This window comes from Mesoplodon densirostris, chromosome 5, assembly GCF_025265405.1.
Source record: "Mesoplodon densirostris isolate mMesDen1 chromosome 5, mMesDen1 primary haplotype, whole genome shotgun sequence".
Lineage (NCBI taxonomy): Eukaryota > Metazoa > Chordata > Mammalia > Artiodactyla > Ziphiidae > Mesoplodon > Mesoplodon densirostris.
In genome coordinates this window covers 122,565,462-122,584,968 of record NC_082665.1, presented here as the reverse complement: position 1 = coordinate 122,584,968, position 19,507 = coordinate 122,565,462, and the positions used below count along the sequence as shown (strand labels likewise).

The window sequence follows — 19,507 nt, the reverse complement described above, 5'->3', positions numbered from 1 at the left end:
ACTGCATTAAACATTAATCAGACAGGAATACAGAGTGCCTGCTATGCGAGAACTACTCCATGGAGTGTTTTGTGATGTTGTAGATGTGTGAAAATGCAAAACTACATAACAATGCCACTGTGATGACTCAGTACCCGCTGTGCCACTGGCAGATGCAGATTCACAACTCTCTACAGGAATTACTACAAGGCAGTATTAATTTTAAATAATGAATTCAAGACTGGTATATGTGAAGAAATCCTAGCCAAGTATTTGTCTCATCCCCCATAGGCCATCTTCCTATGATTAGATTCATTTCACTTAGTCTGTTTTTATAGGGTGATCTTTAAAGTGGATCCATTTGAATGTAGGTCTGGGACTTTGCTTCTGGTCATTTGGAAAACTTGCATTTTAGAAGACTATAGGTAACACCCACTGTTGCTCCAGAGAAGCCTTTCAGGAACTATCAGATAATCAAGCAGGGCTCAAAGACATAAATTTTAATCATGGATTAAAAGTCCTAATAAGGATATGTATATAAACTGCTATATCGTAAAAATAAGAAGTCAAAATGCTATCATTTTCTGTTACCTTATTCTGAAAAAGAGTGAAGTTGTATATTATTCTGCAACTTGAAAAATTATATTGTAAGCACGTTATTTGCAGAGCTAATTTAAAGCTTTCATGGAGTGTTTGCACTCTTAATAGATAAATATTGAACCAAGACACTAGTACGTCCCTCAGAAGTGGCTGTCCAATGCCATGTAATTCATAAGTCCTACCCACTGAAAGAGTTACAGGTTACTGTTAGCACCCACCTCTTCAATAAATGCAAGCCTTGGTTAGAACCAGGATGCCTTTGAAATTTGGAGACCTGCTGGGGAGCATCTCACTCTTAAATCATGGAAAGGACATTGGTTCTGTATGTGAGCCAGTCCTTTCCCACAGGGATCTTATGCCTGATGCTTTGGGTGTTGAGCTTAGACGATACAAACACTCATCAGTAGCTGCTGTGTACTGAGTATCTGTGAATCCAGTTTAAAAAAAAAATGATGGACCAAACAATTTCCTTGAAGCATTCCCAAGGATCACATCTAAAATCGGGAAAGAAGGAGGACCTTCACTATCGAGAATAAAAATATTTCCTAGACGTCCTCCAGACTTCACATCTCAGTGGGCAGAACTTGAAACCAATCATTGGCAAAGGAGAATGGGGTTGATGTGATTGACTTGTCTGATCATGATTTCATCCCTTGGCTGGAGGCAGGCAGCCCTTCCTGACCACATTGGCACCACCAGAGAGCTAAATAAAATGAGCATTTTCTTTCTTGCCTGTTAGATTCAGTGAATATTCCAAAATTATATCTAGCAAATGTGGTTTAAGATGGACATTTTCTATTTTATCATTTTATAGATATATAATTGCTGAAATTTTTGAATATCACTTTACAGCAACAAATGGTCATTCGGAATGCTTACGGCTACTAATAGGAAATGCAGAACCACAGAATGCAGTAGATATTCAAGATGGAAATGGACAGTAAGTTTTACTAATTTTTAAATTAGTTTTAGGATGTTTGTTAATCTTCATACCTTTGCCCCCCTATTTTAGTAAGTCTGTCATAGTGTGTAACTGAGTAACATCAAATACAGTTTTTTAAGTATACTTTAAAGTTGCATCACGGAAAGACATGTTTAGAAGGCAGGCCAGCACAGTGTATTTTCATGGACGAAGTCTCGGTGGTGACGGAGCTGCTCCTTTTGTTACCCAGGACTCCTCTGATGCTGTCTGTGCTCAACGGGCACACGGACTGTGTCTACTCACTGCTGAACAAAGGAGCAAACGTAGATGCCAAAGATAAATGGGGAAGGACGGCACTGCACAGAGGGGTAAGCAGAGTGTTCTCACTTCCTTTCTGAAAGTTTTTATGACCTCATTTTACCTAAAACTGAACTAGGCTGTGTTTATATTTTTCTTCATTTAATTTTTACCAAATAATCTTTACTGTTTCTTTCACTGTCTTAGTTTTTGAACTCTAATTTTTAACAACCACAAAACACAACTTAATCCAGAGAAGAATAATGTTGGAACAGAATTTTAAAATCTTAGGGGACTTCCCTGGTGGTGCAGTGGTTGGGAATCGCCTGCCAGTGCGGGGGTCACGGGTTTGAGCCCTGGTCCGGGAGGATCCCACGTGCCGCAGAGCAGCTAAGCCCATGCGCCACAACTGCTGAGCCTGCACTCTAGAGCCCACGAGCCACAAATACTGAGCCTGTGTGCCGCGGCTGCTGGGGCCTGGGTGCCTGGGGCTTGTTTTCCTCAATGAGAAGCCCGCGCACCACAGCGAGGAGTGACCCTCACTCACCATGGCTGGAGGGCGTGAAGAGGACCCCGCGCAGCCAAAAATTAATTAATTGATTAATTAATTAATTGATTAATTTAAAAAAAGAATTTTTATAACCCTAAAGCCTTGAGTAGAATTGATGTCAGTTTTACTTTTTTCCATTATCACAACTATTTTCTTATATGTTTTTGTCTTAATTTTTTCACCTTTGAAATATTTTTTTTGTTGAACTAGAAGTCCCATTATTCCTGGTTTTCATATTTACTTTTATTTTGACAAAGTCACTGCTTTAAATTTTAAGCCACTTTCAGTAAAAATACTGGGTTACTCAAAATATGATAAATGCCTTGATTGGTGGGAGGACATGGGGAATATGGACTTTAAAATTCGTAATTAGCAATAATTAGCATGGAGTGCCCAACATAGTGTATTCAGCTACATGCAAATAATTTTTCTTTCAGGCAGTCACAGGCCATGAAGAGTGTGTAGATGCATTGCTTCAACATGGTGCTAAGTGCTTATTACGAGATAGCAGGGGCCGGACACCAATACACTTGTCAGCTGCCTGTGGACACATTGGTGTTCTCGGAGCTCTTCTGCAGTCAGCAGCATCTATGGATGCAAATCCAGCCATGGCTGACAATCATGGATACACAGCGCTTCACTGGGCTTGCTACAACGGTTAAGTACACAGACATAGACCCACGTTACCTGCCCGTTATGTACCACAGAGAGACAACTAACACATTCTGACTTTCATGAGAATGATATATTAAGAATGACCTACCATGTAGTTATGGCTTACTCCAGTGCCTTGTCGTGCCAAAGCCAAGATGCTGGTTGTCACAGATGTTTTGAGATAAGCAGTCACTAAGTTTAAAAGTTTTTTAGACTTTTGCTTCAATAAGTATTTTGCATTTTTAAGATACTTTTATAATATTACTTTTATAACATTAATAATATTAATATTATTTGTTATTAATATACTTTTATAATATTTCCAATGTCTTTTATATAGTTATGTTTGTATTTTTATTATATTTTTCTTTCTAAATGTACTTGTTATTAGGGAAAAAATGACAAAAGTAAGAGAAACTGAAAATGTATCATATTCTAGGCTGAAATCTGTGTATGTTTTCTGAGCACGTTGCAAGTTAAGATCCTTATATCAACAGTAACATGTATGTTCAACATTTTAAGGGAATAAAATCCTAGTAGAATAAATCACGGAAGTAGAAACTAGAAACTTGGACACATTTGTGGTTAAGTGAACTTGGCTGCATGATTATAACAGACTTACTTTTAGCTTCCTGGAGACTAACCATCACAGTTAAGTCCTTTTACAGGTAGACTCATTAAAGGTCAATCAGAGAAGTATAAAGCTATTTTTAAAGGATAGATGTGAAAAATGGGATTTGGCTTTTGAAGTGTCACTAAAATAATGTAAGTAACAGAGCATATTGAGATTTGATCATCTTAGAAAACATTTGGGTACGTTATATGCGGTGTAAAACATCAGTCCTGCCTAAGTGTATGCTTAGGGTTTTATCAGGGATGAGAGGGGTTTTTTTATTTGTTTTGAATTTCAATGTAGCATTCAGGTTATTGTTAGTTGTAATAGCACATCTACAAAACTAGTTGACAGTTCTAACAACTTTCCCTCAAAATGTACAGAAAATAGAAATTGCCTCTTTATATAATATCCACTTGCTTAAAAAAATAAGCATAGTGGCTGTTATAAAATTCAGCTGACTGCCTTGCCAGAGAGGAGGTTCCGATCTTTCTGTAATACACTGTTTGATGTGGTTCTTTTACTGGGAGCCATTTTGACAAATAATTGTTGAGTTGTGGTAAAAGAGGAGAAATCTGAATCTTGCAAAGTTATAGTTTAAACATTTTCATAAACATTTTCTAGATACAGTAGTTTGATTTTCATATTAATTCTTGTATCAGAATTGAGAGCTCTATTCTTTTGCTCTGAGAAAGCTTTGATCTCTTCTTGAGGATTGACCTGTAGCTACATTTGGTCATTTTGCAACTCTGAGTACTGATGGTGCCATAGAAAACTTGAATAGTTAAATATATTGCTAATTCAAAAGCTTGGTTTAGTCAGTTTCATATTTTACTACCTCAGATCCTTAGCCAGAATAGTTTTGAAAACTATAAAACCTTTGGATTTCAACTCTTCTTCCTTTTTCAACTCACTAAAGTTGGTATTTAATGAATATAGCAAAGTTGTCCAAGATAAATCCTAAGTCAAAGAAGATACTGTATTTTGCCATTGAAATTGGTTTGTCTTTATAATGTAACTTGACATCTTACAAGTATAAGGAAAACCAAATAGTAGGAAAACATCCACAGATAAAACTATTTTGAAACAGACTTTTATTGGTTCTTTTTTTTTTTTTTTAAGTCAGTGAGAATTAACCATTGGAAAAATCACACAGTAAGGTATTTTTCCTCAGGTAGAGCATTTAGTTGTAAAAATACTGCTGTAACTGTTCTTTGGAGAGTTGCTATTTATTATAACATTCCTACCACGTCTTTCCGGAGAACACGGTTTTCCTAAAGTGAGTTTCTTACTCCATCACTGCTGAATTTAGACTCTCTGAGCACGTTGTGTACAAGACACAAAATTTTGCACAAACTACGTGCCTGGTTGCCATTTAAAGATCATAACAGATGTGTCTAATTTCCAGACTGTAGCAGAATTGGTGATGATTCTGAATTGAGCTGAAAGGAATTAGATGTGTGTTGGCTATATGTACAAAGACTGTACAGGCAGTGTAAAATTAATACCATATTTACAGCCAAAAGCCTATTTTATAATTTGGCATTCTGAGAGTAGAATATGTAAAATAGTTTTACTTTGACTAGTAATTATTGTACAGCTAAAAAAAAAAAATTGGAAGCACTCCAACAGGATAGAAAACAACCTTTCTCTCAAAATTAAAATGGAATGATGACAGAGCTTTAGAAGAGAACTGGTTATGCATACCCAACTTTAAAGTTCAGATTTCCAGTTTATATAGTCATTCAGTCACAGAACTAAGAATACTTCCATGATCTCATGTGTTCCTTTTAAAAATGTATCAATTTTTATGAAGCTATAAGCATCTTCAGAATATCCCTCTAAAACATGAAGAGACCAGTTTTATCCTATGTACTTTTATAAACCAGGACACAAAGTGAAGAATTTTTCAGCTTGACATGACCCCAGTAATGACTGCTGAATCCAGAGCCCTGGGACTCCCTTTTGCCATCCACAGTCTACGCAGTGATTCTCACATCTTTCAGTCTCAGGACCTGTGGCTTATAGCTGTTAGTATTTACTGTATTGGAAATTAGGACTGAGAAATTTAAGGATATTTATTAATTTATTTTAAAATAATAATAAATCCATTACATGTTAATAAAAATAGCATTTTTATGAAAAACAACTATTTTTCAAAAAAATATTAATAGAGTGGCACATTTATTTGATGGCTCGTTAAAGAAAAGAATAATTTGCAGTATCACCCTGCAGCTCCCCAGACCACACCTTGAGAACTGCTATCCCAGGAAAATAAGAGACTCTCAAATCAATACTGGACAACTTTCCTTGGTTACTTCTTGGCCATGAGTTAACATTTGGAGAAGGAGAATTGAAGCAGGGTTTCCCGCCCTCAGCACTGTTGACCTTTGAGGCCAGATAATCCTTCGTTGTGAGTGACTGTCGTGTGCATGCAAGAGGTTTAACAGCAGCCCCGGCTTCTACCCACTAGATGCCATAGTCCTTCCCTACCCCATCCCCAGCTGTGATAAGCAAAAATGTCTCTAGACATGGCCAAATGTCCCCTGAGGGCTAAAATTGCTCCAGTTGAGAATCACTGGATGAAACAACTGACAGATGATGGAACATAACCATAGGTTTCCTAAAACATACTTTCTTTTCCTTGTAAAAACAATTATAGGATAAAGATTAAGATGAACTATTGTTTGAGAATGTTAGAGTAATTAAAAAAGAAAAGAAATAGAGCATCACTTTGTTAGTCAGATGTTAAGCCCTGGAAGCAAAGAGGCTGTTTAAGAATCTAATTTATTCCTAACGCACATCCCAAATGACTAACGAAATAAAAGAAGCAACATTTCATTTTCTGCCATTAATACAGCAGTGGGGGTACTTTTACTAAAACCCTGGCTTTGAAAATTGGATTAAGAAAATCTGAGGTTTGAAAATACGAGGTTTGAAATATGAGGTTTTTCCCTGTTTTCAAAGTTGCTATTAAAAACTGTGGGCCTGATACCTATTAGTAATCAATATACTTGACCTTTAACCCAGCAAGATCATTTCTAGAAAATTGTTCCTAGAAATAAATACTTTTTAAGTACTGGAACATTTACAACGTTGTTGATAATATCACAAAGAAAAACCAGCAATCACCTCAAAACCGATAATTAGAGATTAAATCCTTTATGATACATTCTGATACTGTGAAGTTCTTCCAAACATTCAACAATAGGATATCTGTATATGCTACTGTGGGAAGATATATAGTTTTTAAAGTAAAAAACAAGTTGCAGAACAGAACATCCCAATTGTGTAAAAATTTTTTAAAAAGGAAGTGTTTATGTGCATGCAGTTGTATATGCCTAAAATTTTTCTGGAACTGTAAGGTAATAATGGTCACTAGTGGTCACTAGAGAGTGGAACTGGGGAATGGGGTGGGGACAGGGACATGTACTTTTTTCCTTCTGAACACTGCGATAGAATTTATGATTTTACCATTAACTCCTTAGTAGAGCCAGAAAATATTCAAATTTTGAAATTAATTATGCTGCATAAACATATATTATTTTGAAAGTTATACTATGCTATATAAATAGGACATTTTAAAAAATAAAGCCCAAATAGCTCTAACTGGTCACCATAGAAAAGAATAATGAGACTAATTTTTTTTCCCCACAAAGTAAATATTTGTCATGTCCATAATAAACTGATATTGTACTTCCCTGGTGGCGCAGTGGTTAAGAATGCACCTGCCAGTGCAGGGGACATGGGTTCGAGCCCTGGTCCGGGAAGACCCCACATACTATGGAGCAGCTAAACCCATGTGCCACAACTACTGAGCCCATGCACCGTAACTACTGAAGCCAGCGAGCCTAGAGCCCGTGCTCTGCAACAAGAGAAGCCACTGCAATGAGAAGCCCATGCACCAACCACAATGAAGAGTAGCCACTGCTCGCCACAACTAGAGAAAGCCCATGCGCAGCAACAAAGACCCAACACAGCCAAAACACACACACACGCACACACAAATAATAATAAACTGATATTAAATTACTGTAAGAAGCTACTGTACTTTAGGTCCTGAGGTTGTACATTGAATTCCAAAGTGCCTAAAAATGTGATGTTTAATGGGTTCAGGGAACTGATGACTTGTAGTCCATGTAAAGCCTTATCTGTAGGGATATGTTGGTGTGCATGGGCACCTCAGTATCCTTTTTGGATTTTAATATCTGATCCTCATTTACTTATTTAGGTCACGAGACATGTGTAGAACTCCTTTTAGAACAGGACGTTTTCCAGAAAACGGAAGGAAATGCTTTCAGTCCATTGCATTGTGCTGTGTAAGTAAAGGCAGAATGAATTGGATTTGGTTTGAGTGGTTGAGAAATACACCATGGCTGTGAGAGTGATCACCTTGTTACCTTCACAGGATAAATGACAACGAAGGTGCTGCTGAGATGTTAATTGACACGTTAGGCGCCAGCAGCGTGAACGCCACAGATTCCAAAGGAAGGTAGGAAGTCAACCATGTAGGAAATTTTAACTACTAGATTAGTGTGGAAGAATTTAAAGAGACCCCATTATTAACTAAAAGTTGATTTTATATTTACAAGTATAAATTGTTATAAAACCTTAATTACATTCTCATTATAAAAGGCTTTTCTACCATGACTTTTAGCCAGTCTTCCTGGCTAAAAGATTTCCCTTTTTAAAAAAGATGTGTGTTACCCAAAGACTCTTTTTAGTAAAGTTAACAGATTTCTAAATAGGAAGAGTCCAGCATTTGTAATAGATGGCTGTATTTGGGTCAGGATTTATTTCTTTCAGAGTTTCCTATAATGATGTAATTTTTTGGGCAATTTCATAATTTATCTTTATTTATACTAGTTTAATTAAGGGACTTCTGTATTATCAGAAACACAAATTTTTGTGGCAGGAGTTAGTAAGCTCCCCCATTAAGCCTATTTGTATCCAAGCAATGCCTAGTATGTAAACCCTTGAAAATTGCTTTCATAAATTAAGAGTATACAGTGCACAGATTTAGTCCAGTCTTCCCATTTCTCCGTGTGCAGAACTCCTCTTCACGCGGCCGCCTTCACAGACCATGTAGAGTGTTTGCAGCTGCTGCTCAGCCATAATGCTCATGTCAACTCTGTGGACTCCTCTGGGAAAACACCTCTCATGATGGCTGCAGAAAACGGACAGACAAATACAGTTGGTAAAGAAACTGCTTAAGCCTTTTACTACTCTAAGTGTGGATATTGCTTATGTATAATGTAGCTCCCATCTGACTGTAGTTCACTGAATTTTGCATTAGTTATCTCACCGCTTCTGAGATTTAAAACCTTGCTTACACCCACGTTTTCATTTAGGCCCACAGTATTTCCATTTACCCTTACTGATTGAATAGTGACGTTAGCAGGCAGTGTTAGGATAGTAGTTAAGAACCCTGGCTCTGGAGTCAGATCGAATGTGGTTCTAGATCTGCCAACTAAGCAACCTCCTGCCTCAATTTTTTCATGTATAAAGTGAGAAAAATAACAGTATCTACTTTGTAGGGTTGTTTTGAGGGGTAAATAAGTTACTATAAATCCAGAGCACTTAAAACAGTCTTTGAAATTTAGTAAGGCCTCACAAAAGGAATGTTAGTTGCTGTTTTTCTTGTCTGTTACTTATACAACAGTATAACAATATGGTATAGACCTTTATGTTACAGTGTGTTTTTTGCACTTAAGTTTTTGCTAGAGGGATATTTTTCCTTTCTGTCTTCATTTCTCTACAGTGAGTTATTAGTAATCTGAGGTGTATGTTCATAAGCAAAAGAGTTGATACAATTTTTCCTCCCAGAGATGCTGGTTAGCAGTGCTAGTGCAGATCTGACTTTACAAGATAACAGTAAAAACACCGCCCTCCATTTGGCTTGCAGCAAGGTAGGTACACATCTTAAGGATATATTTTCATTGTTAATATTAACAGTGGCATTTAAAGTTTTTCCACTTAACTAAAATGAACAGAGCTAGGGACCAAACCTCTCTAATAATCACTGACATCAGATTTCTTGGGAAAAAATACTGATGTGTTAAGCACCGTAGTATATGAAAGTTTCCAGTAAGCCAAGTAAGTTTTGGACCACAAGCCTAAACGTAATGATTGTCTTTCTCTAATCTCTCTGACCTTAAATATTCCTGTCCTCTTCTGTAACCCCATTACACCAACACATGTTCGGGCAAATATTTAAGGCATTAGCCAAGAAAATGCATGGCATATGTATGGTGATGTGTATGTTACATGGACTAGGGTTGGGGTGTATTGAGTGTATACATTTATCTTTAATGGTGCTGAAGTTTTTAAGAGTTATTTGCCATAATTTTAGGGTCATGAAACTAGTGCCTTGTTAATACTGGAAAAGATAACAGATAGAAACCTCATCAATGCAACCAATGCAGCTTTGCAAACGTGAGTACTTTCAGTGTCTAGTGTAAACCTTGTGATCTATAATTATAAAAATGATTAATGGGGTTCTTTTTTAACATGGGACCATTGGAATCAGTCTGTCACAGAAGCAGTTAAAAAATAAGGAACAGTTCTTATAAGTGACAAAACTCATTTCTAAAATCAGCATAATTAAAAGGCATATTACTAAAAAAGCTTTTGAATTGAAATGTGTTCTCAATCCAGTTTTATGGAGGAAAGTAATACTGTTCTGTGTGTTTTATGGCAACCAACTGGAATAATACATTATTTGACACTAGCAGTAAATGAGGCAAAAAGTTTTATACGTGTCTGTAAGCTAGAGAGATTTCAGAAATAATCAAGTTCTAATTGTGAACCGCCAGCCTCCAGGTGACTCCTTAAATCTTGGATCAGTGTCTCCCATTGTCCTCTCTCCATTTTCATTTGCTGTTCTACTTTGAGATTTAGTGAAGGGAAAAACCTTATAATACTGGTTCCCATTCATGTATCAGTCAGATCCCTTAAGGGTCCAAAAATGAGTCATGGAACCTGTAAACTGTTTTCAGAGCCTGTTGGAATTTGTGCTGTTGCAATTTACAGTTTTTATTGTATATTCTATTATACGTGTTTGCCAACCACATTTCTTAAAACAACTTAAGAAGGCAGTTTAGTTAGTAAAATCTCTTCAAACATTGAGTCTTGAAGGAAACTCACAAAAGAGTTTGGTGAAGGTGGAAACCTGTTGACGGGCCCAGTGCTGAGCTCAGGTGCATGACAAGGCCTGACAGTGCACTGCACGCTGGCTCTGCCGTGCCCTGCTCCCATCTTCATTGCTGTCAGGACCACGGGCCTCCAGTTTGCATCTCTAGATCTGCACAGCCAAGCAAAAATGGTCTTCAACAACCAGGATGGAGAGAGTGAACGAGCACACACACACGGGCATGCACACATGTACGTGTACACATATTTTTTTCCCTCCAGACCTCTGCATGTTGCTGCCCGAAATGGGCTAACAATGGTGGTTCAAGAACTTTTGGGGAAAGGAGCAAGTGTGCTTGCAGTAGATGAAAATGGTAAGTAGCTTCTGTGTTCTCTTTCCTTAACCTGTTAGAAGCTTTCGTCTTTCGATGATCCATATTTGAAGTAAAGTAGACTTGGATATTTTTTATTGGTCAAAGAGAAGAGCTGAAGTTAATACTGACTAGGACTTATACTTTGTGGCAAAGGGAATAAGGGCAAGAGAAGCAGGAAAAGTCCATCTAACAGGTGAACTTCTGAGTTTCATGTATTTATTAAATCAGAGTTAGGGTTTACTAACTTTGGTTTAGTGATACCACTTTTGTTTATCTTAGTATTCAAAGAATTTGTTCTGTCAACAAATATATATCAAGGCCCTTACTTAAATGCCAGGTTTTGTCTAAAGCTAATCTTCCCACTTATGCACTAGGTCCTATCCTCTTCTGCATACTTGAGACTGTCACTTTAGCTATTCTTTGCTTTCGTGTCCTGTAATAATGACTTTTTTTGTAGGAATCTTTCTAGATTATTCCCATCAGCATAAAAACATTATTTCTCTCATCTTAAAAAATCTTTCATTACTCCCACTGCTCCTACCAGCTGTTGCCATATTTCTCTGTTCCCCTTTGCAGCAGTTACTCAAAAGTTGGCTCTCCCCCTCTCTCCACTTCTCCTTTTTCTTCCTCTCGTGCATCCCCCCGGTCAGGCTTTTACCCCCACCGCACTACAGAACGGTTCTCAGCAAGGTCACCAGTGACCACTGCAATGCTAAGAGTCACCTCTCCTTTCACTTGACACATTAGAATTTGACACAACTGATTATTCCTTCTTTAAAAATAAGAAAAGGCTTTTAATGTGGAATTGAAAACATATGTGAATAAGGGATGTGAAGGTTGCAGTTTACCATAGCTAGTGTCCGCTATTCCCCCAAAAAATCTCCATATTTTCCATTGTGCTGCACACTGTTCCCGGGATCAGTAGGTACAGATCACTTCAGGGCAGGATAAGAGGGAGAGTCGGAGAGAATACATATGATTTGATTATAATATCCTTCTTTAGGATATTCTTTTTTTTGTTTATTTTATTTTATTCATTTTATTTTTGGCTATGTTGGGTCTTTGTTGCCGTGCACAGGCTTTCTCTAGTTGCAGCGAGCGGGGGCTACTCTTCGTTGTGGTGTGTGGGCTTCTCATTGCGGTGGCGTCTCTTGTTGCGGAGCACGGGCTCTAGGCACAGGGGCTTCAGTAGTTGTGGCACACTGTCTCAGTAGTTGTGGCTTGCGGGCTCTAGAGCGCAGGCTCCGTAGTTGCTCCGCAGCATGTGGGATCTTCCCAGACCACGGCTTGAACCCATGTCCTCTGCATTGGCAGGCAGATTCTTACCACTGCACCACCAGGGAGGTCCCTAGGACATTCTTCATTCACAAATGTCTGGTTCCTTGAATTGATAACCGGGTGAGGATTTATAACTCACTACTTTGTTGGTTAGATTAACCAGATTTACTGGAACTGAAAATTTTTTGTTTATTTTTTATTTTACTCATTTCTTATTGAGGTATAACTGACATACAGTATTATATTAGTTTTAGGTGTATCCCTTTTTCTGGATAAACTTTCTTTACTTGGCTTTCAGGACTCCACGTTTTCTTAGTTTTCCTCCTACAGTACTAGTTATAATTTCTTGCACTATCCCCAGCTTGTTAATATTGGAGGGCTCTCGGACTCAGTACTCAGTTCTCTTTGCTTTCCCTACCTACATTCACTCCCTGGGTGACCTCATCCAGTCCTTTGCTTCTAAACACTACCTCTGTGCTGAGAATTCCTAAATTTCTGTCTCCAGCTGCCTAATAGACAGTGGATGTCTAATGCACACGTCCAGAACTGAACTGATGGGCCTTTCTCTCCCCCTCTGCCAAGCCTGCTGTGCCCACAGCCACCCTTGGCTCAGCTGGTGGCCGGTCCCATCCTTACAGCTGCTCCTCGACCCCTCTCACACCCAGGGCACCGTCCACCAGCGTGTACTACTGACCCACCTCCAGAGTATGTTCAAAATATGCCCACTTTTTTCCCTTATTTACCATCCTGGCCAGGATCCTTTTAGAATACATGGGAAGATGCTTCCCTCTGAATCTCAGTTTACTGAGAATCCTTAAATGATCTCCAAGGCCCTACTGGGTCATCCTGCTCCCCATTACCTCTCCCACCTCACCTCCTACTCTTCCTCCGTCGTTGCATTCCGCTGTGGCGGCGCCTCACACCAGGGATGTACATGCATTGTCATGTTTGTTCTGGCTGCTTCCTCTGCTTGGAGCACTCTGCCCCCAGCAGTCTCTGACTAAACCCTTCACCTGTTTCCAGTCTTAACTCAAATGTCATCTGTTCAGTGAATCCCATCCTGACCACCCTTTTTATACTGCAGCCTGCTGCACACCCCCCATGGCATTCTCAGTTCGTGTTTAACCTGCTCTACTCCTTCCTCATTCTTTTTTCCATAGAGTTTATCTTCTAACATATGAGGGCAGGAGTCTTTGTCAGCTGCACTCACAGATCTACTCTAAGCAGTTAGAAGAGCGCCCGGCCATGTGGGGCTCAATGGGTATGTGTTAGGTGATGATGTGCCGAGAACCGTGCTAAATCCTGCAGATACAGTGTAGAGTAAGACAGCCTACTTCCTTGAATGGCAGAGCATATAAACAGGCTGTCACAAGGCCCTTGAAGCAGTTCAGTTAGAATAACCCTAGAATGCCATGAGAGATATCGGGGAAGGCATCCCCCAAAAGTGCGTTCTGAGCCAAAATCCAAAGGACAAGTAAAAAGTGGGGAGAAAACTTTTTAAGCAGAGAGCGTGACGTATTTAGAGATACAACGCAAGGCAACTTGAGTACTGAGTTACACCAGAGTCTCTCAGGTCAAGTGGCAAAGGATCCGTGTATCAGGGAGTCAGCAGCTCGTCTGCAGGGGAGCAAGCCTAGACTAGGAAACAAGTTCACGGTTAGGGGTGGAAGGAGGGGGTGGGCAGAATTAAGGCAGAGACATTGGAGATGAAAGGACGTTGATGTTTCTAGAGCCCTTTTGATGGAACTCGGGGAGGGAAGAAGTCGCCTGCAGCCTGGCGTGGGGTGATGTGTGGGGGAAGTGCCATTGTTTAAGATGAGAATGTAGGAGGAAGAGCTGGGTTCAGTTAGGGACATGAGAAAAGTTCACTGGAAACTCCAAGTGGGTAACTGGATGTAGATATATGGATCTGGAGCCCAAAGTCAACAAGATCTAGGTTGGACATAGAGATTCGGGAATCCTTAGTAAAATGTAGTCATGAAATCCATAGAAGTGAGTGGTATCACCCACTAAGATAAGTTCAGACTCTCCTAGCTATAAAAGACACTTTCATTATCAGTAAATTACATTTCTGGAAATACAGCAACTATATAGATTAAAATCAGGAGCCTAAATCGCTAACTTGTATAAGATATTTGGTCACACTGTGAGGCTCTAAATCAGTAGCCAGTAGGCAATCTTTGTTGATCATTTTCAAGGTTTTATATAGCTTTTCCTTATAAAGAGATGGAAGGGATAGTATAGCAGATGATAATGAAGGTCGCCTGTGACCTGATGTCTTCTGACATACTTTGCAATGTTAAATAGTAATCACGGTCCAAAGCTGGCAAGTCATAGTAAGTACCCATCTTATTTTACAGTCAATTCTAACCTTCAAATTAATGATCCAGTTATAAATTGCTCCAGTAGCAACAGAGGTTGATGATTAAATTAGGCTGTATGTTCTCACCATCTTCTCTCCCTACCCAACCAAGTGTTTCCTTACTCTGTTGTATTGATACTCTGGTGCCTTAGGGCTAAAGTCAGTCTTCTTCTGCTAAAGAAGGGAACATATACAAAGGAAACATTTGTTTTGACTTAGGAGCTTTAAACCTGTTTACTTTATCTGTTTTTCTTCAGTGGACTATGACCCTAAAAGAAAAGTTAATTGATGGCCATGTGTCATTCATTGAACAAGCATCTTTTGAGCACCTGCTCAGAGCCTCATTCATGAATCTGTGCACATTTAGGTTTCTCAGCCTGTAAGCACTTACAGAACGACAAATTAACAGTAAGACTCTCCCACCATTCTGAACAAAGATTGATCAGTCTGTTTTTTTCCCCTTATTCTAGTCTGATATTGTCTATGAATCTGGATGGATAGAGATAAGTTGTGAGATAGTGGAGGAATCATCCATCGTGGGCCTCAGTTTCCTCTGCTATAATGTAGTCTGTTAGGTCTCCTCCCACCCTAGATTTCTATGACTTTCCTCTTTCTCTACTTACTGGAAAGTTCTGAGTCATTCCAGTAAAACCAATTTATTATATAAGCTAGGTAATTTAAAGTATGTGTAAAGTTGAAGGCCTTTAGGCTTATTTCCTTGTATTCGTGAAGTGAGTCTTAGGATGAGTAATTTTTAAATTTTATCTTTAATTCTAGGCTATACCCCAGCTTTGGCCTGTGCTCCCAACAAGGACGTGGCTGATTGCCTCGCCCTCATTTTGGCCACCATGATGCCTGTCTCATCAAGTAGTCCTTTATCATCTCTGACATTCAATGCCATTAACCGTTATACAAACACCTCAAAAACAGTGAGCTTCGAAGCCTTGCCCATCATGAGGAATGAGCCCAGCTCCTACTGCAGCTTCAACAACGTCAGCGGGGAACAGGAGTACTTATACACTGATGTGGACGAGCTCAACGACTCCGATTCCGAGACCTACTGACCGGCTGAGCCAGAGGTCCAGGGAGGGAGTTCTGGCACTGACGCTTCCGACTGTGCTTTTCAGGAAGAAGGCACTTTCTCATTCACGTACAGATTCAGCCTAAGAGGGAAGATGACCGAGTGGGCGAATAGAAGAAATGAGGTAACATTAGGAAGAAGAGTTTTAAAGGCAGGTTTTGCAAAAGAGACTTATAGAAACTTGAAATAGACTTGACCAGAGGAAAACACTTGGATGGCACATGGCTTTGTGGAATTATGTAATTTGGTTTTGCAGTGCCAGGAATTACTTGGGACACTGCGTACCCTAATCTGCTCACACAAGCAACACTATTGTGAAAGAAGAGATAAGGACACTAGATTTCAGTTTTATCAGTAAAACTACAACTAAATTTAAGGGCAATAAAAGTTTGGTACAGTAGGCATGATTGCACAGCAAATTGCCAAAGGACCAAATAACTCAAAGGGTTTTAATAGAATGCCACTTTGCGGAAGCTGGAGCGGGTGAAATGAGACATTATCTAAACCAAACTTCAATATTTCTGAAAATGAAGCTGAGATTTGGTTTTAAATGTTGATTTTTTTTTTAAAGAAAACATCTGAAAGCCTTCTAATACTGTATTAAACCATGAGAGAAAGCAGATGTATTTTTACATTTTTTTTCTTTTACATAAAAATTTTAAAATTCCAACTTTTATAATATTAGAATTGAAAACCAGCTGATTGGGTGCAGTCAGGGTGAAAATATTTGTGATGTAGACATGAGGTAGATTGGGGTCGGGCTATTGTTGCCCAGTTTTGAATGGTTTAGGTTTAAAATTGAACTATTTTTGTTTGAAAATGTAAAGAATTTCCTAGAAGAAGGAAATTTCATGAAATCAGAAAGTAGATGATTTTCACCCTATTGCAGCCAAGTGGTCCTGGGGAGTGGAGTTTTCAATCTCACTACTTTGGATGGTACACCTTCATCGCCTGTGTCACCCTTGTGCCTCCACAGTGGATTGGGGGATTTTTGTTGTCATTGTTTAGTGAAGAATCAAAAAGAGAAACTCCCTTGTTATTCATAAGTTAACGCCATCAGGTTTCTCTCGGAAGACATTTCTATATTGGGCAAGGTTTAAAATACTAAAGCCTTCAGGTCTTGTTGACATTTAAAGTAGGGTGTTTATAACATGCTACTGTTTAGGGAAGGAAGCAATTGCCTGCCGAATTGGAAGACTGCCTTTTAAGTAACAAAAAGAGGGGGGAAAGGCTGATGTTTAGGCTTTTAAATAACAATTTATATGGGTCTGCTTTTACTGTAACTGTCACTTTCCCAGTGAAAATGATTTCATATATGTAGGGGGTCTTCCAGGTCTGGGTAGAGTTCCATAAATTTTCACAAAATGATACCCAATTTCATTTTATTCTTTTTGTATTGTGAAACTGGAAACTTTATGACATTGTAAATTATCAGCTGGTTTTTCTGAATATAAAGTGTGAAAACACAGAACAGTATTTTGATCTATTTGATAATTTTGTGGGTTTTTGAAGAATTAATGAGCATGTAAATAGAAATAGTGACTGCTTGAATACTGTATTTACTTGCACTCTTTCAGTACATCAAGATTCCTGTATATTTTAGAGTATAATAAAACACAGATGTGAGTTGTATTTAATAATGTATTTGTATCTGTGCATATTACCTAAAAATCTATAAAGTTTCTAGGGCATTGACTACTAGATTTTAAGCATTTTTTTCTAAAGTATTTACAGAAATTATAAATGTAATCATCCATCTTTTCTTTATAATATAAAGAAGTCATAATGGACCCTTCCTAATTATTAGTGGTAGGAAGGTGAATATGCATTTTGAAGACAGCAGACTACATTTTCTATTGTACCTTTTGAAAAAAAGAAAAAACTCAAGAGGATTCTAAAAGTATACATATGTGTGCTTTCTCTTTCCTTTTAGGAATTCTCTTCTGAATTCCCTGAGGGAATTTTCTAGAATCTCAGAACTGAAAGAGACCTGAGGTTCATCCAGTCTAACCTCTTAACAAATACAGGAGTCTCTTCTACAAGGGTGATCTTTCCACCTTGCATACTTCCAGTGACTCTACCTCACCAAGCAGTCCATTCAGTTGTTGAGCAGCTCTGTTAGAAAGGTCTTCCTTAGGTGGAGCTGAAGCCTCCTTCCCTCCTGGGAACTTCTGTCCTTGGGCCCTGGTCTGTCCTCCAAGAGAAGGCTGAGAACCTCGGCAGGATGACTTATGCCCTCTGCCGTGTCTTCTCTTTTGCAGGCTATTTGACTTGTCTGCTGAAGTGATTTCCAGAAGGACTCATTAGACACACTGTTAGATTTACCGCCTCTAATGAAACCCAAGGTGTAGCTATAAAGTAACAAGCTGTTTTTAATTTATCCTCACACATACCAGAATTTAGATCTTGCATCATTTTATGTAAATGATGCCATGACTGGAAATACTGGTGAGGTGGGTCTTCCAAATCACTTGCCCACTAGGAAAGCTATTCCATTACTCTGTGATCCCATTTTGTGATAGTCTATTCCCCAGCTTGATCAACCACTTCCTTTGGTCGGCACCTGATGAGGGGAAATCCCAAAGTACTGTCCCAAACAGTATTTTAATGGCACTAGTATTGTTGGGGGAAGCACATGGACTGCTTGAATGAAGGGACACAGCGCCAGTGAGTTCCTTTATAGTTACACCTTGTGTGTCAGAGGCATTCAGGCCCTGTTCTGTAGTGGTTTTTATACCTGCACAGAATAGAAAAGCCTGTTTGCTTTTTTAACTTCTGCATGAAAGATGACATCTGAAGTATCTGCTATGTATTATAGTACCAGCTTCTGTTGTAGAACTACTTTTAGGGCAGTGGTGGTAATAGCAAATGATCTCCTTTAATAAGACACACAACTCAAAACAGTGCCATTTAGTTCAGGATATCTCTAAGTGTAGCTGTCGATTTGGGGTTTAATTTGGCTTATATTGGACCTTTTAAATGAAATAAAGTTTTTTAATGCAATAAATCAAATGTCTTTCATGTGCAAACTTCTTTTCCCTTAAAATATCTGATTAGTGTTCAGTTGTAACTGGTTTTTACCTTTCTTTAGAAACTTATTGAATTTTCAATAAAGCTGTTTTACAGTTTAGATGAAGCTTTCTAAATGGGCTTTTCAAATACAGTTATTCAACAAATACTTACTGCTTGCCCGCTATATACTTGGGGATGGGAATGGGCAGAAAGCGAGCCTAGGAATTGGGATCTTGTCCTCTCGGAGCTCAAATTTCATCATGGAAAGGTACGTACCTAAAAGTGGAAAGTGTGAAAGTGTAATTGAGGTAGAGATGAACTGCTAACTATGGAAGGTCAGTGAACAACAAGTTCACTCTGGGAAGGGTGATCAGAACAGGTTTCTTGGAAGAGGTGGCATTTAGGCTGGACATTGAGGAACAAATATGATCTGAGCAGGTGGAGAAGGGGCAAATGATATCTTGGAGGAAAAGAACAAAATCAGCAGTTCTTAAAATGGTTGGTGGAGGGGAGGTGGATGGAATAGACATCAGCACTTAGCATTCCCGAGCTAAAAAAAAGCTTATTATAAACATGTACAGAGATTAGCTAGAAGTGAGAACAGGAGATATAAATAGGTGATTGGAGGAGCAGGTCAAGAAGACGTTAATAACT

At 38.7% G+C, this 19,507-nt stretch overlaps 1 protein-coding gene across 4 annotated transcripts in view; it reads left to right on the top strand.

Moving 5' to 3' along the window:
- ANKRD28 (ankyrin repeat domain 28) overlaps window positions 1-18,865 on the top strand; it is a 165,036-nt gene extending 146,171 nt beyond the window's left edge. For 3 of the 4 annotated variants that reach the window (XM_060099453.1, XM_060099452.1, XM_060099451.1), the window contains 10 exons: window positions 1,432-1,519; window positions 1,752-1,869; window positions 2,786-3,005; window positions 7,847-7,934; window positions 8,024-8,107; window positions 8,667-8,812; window positions 9,442-9,524; window positions 9,968-10,050; window positions 11,029-11,120; window positions 15,538-18,865. In XM_060099453.1, the coding sequence (XP_059955436.1) occupies window positions 1,432-1,519; window positions 1,752-1,869; window positions 2,786-3,005; window positions 7,847-7,934; window positions 8,024-8,107; window positions 8,667-8,812; window positions 9,442-9,524; window positions 9,968-10,050; window positions 11,029-11,120; window positions 15,538-15,824 (1,289 nt within the window). In that variant the 3' untranslated portion in view covers window positions 15,825-18,865. Of the gene's footprint in view, window positions 1-1,431; window positions 1,520-1,751; window positions 1,870-2,785; window positions 3,006-7,846; window positions 7,935-8,023; window positions 8,108-8,666; window positions 8,813-9,441; window positions 9,525-9,967; window positions 10,055-11,028; window positions 11,121-15,537 lie in introns of those variants that run through there. The other variant, XM_060099454.1, reaches the window with a different exon arrangement.
- The last annotated feature ends 642 nt before the right edge of the window (window positions 18,866-19,507 follow it).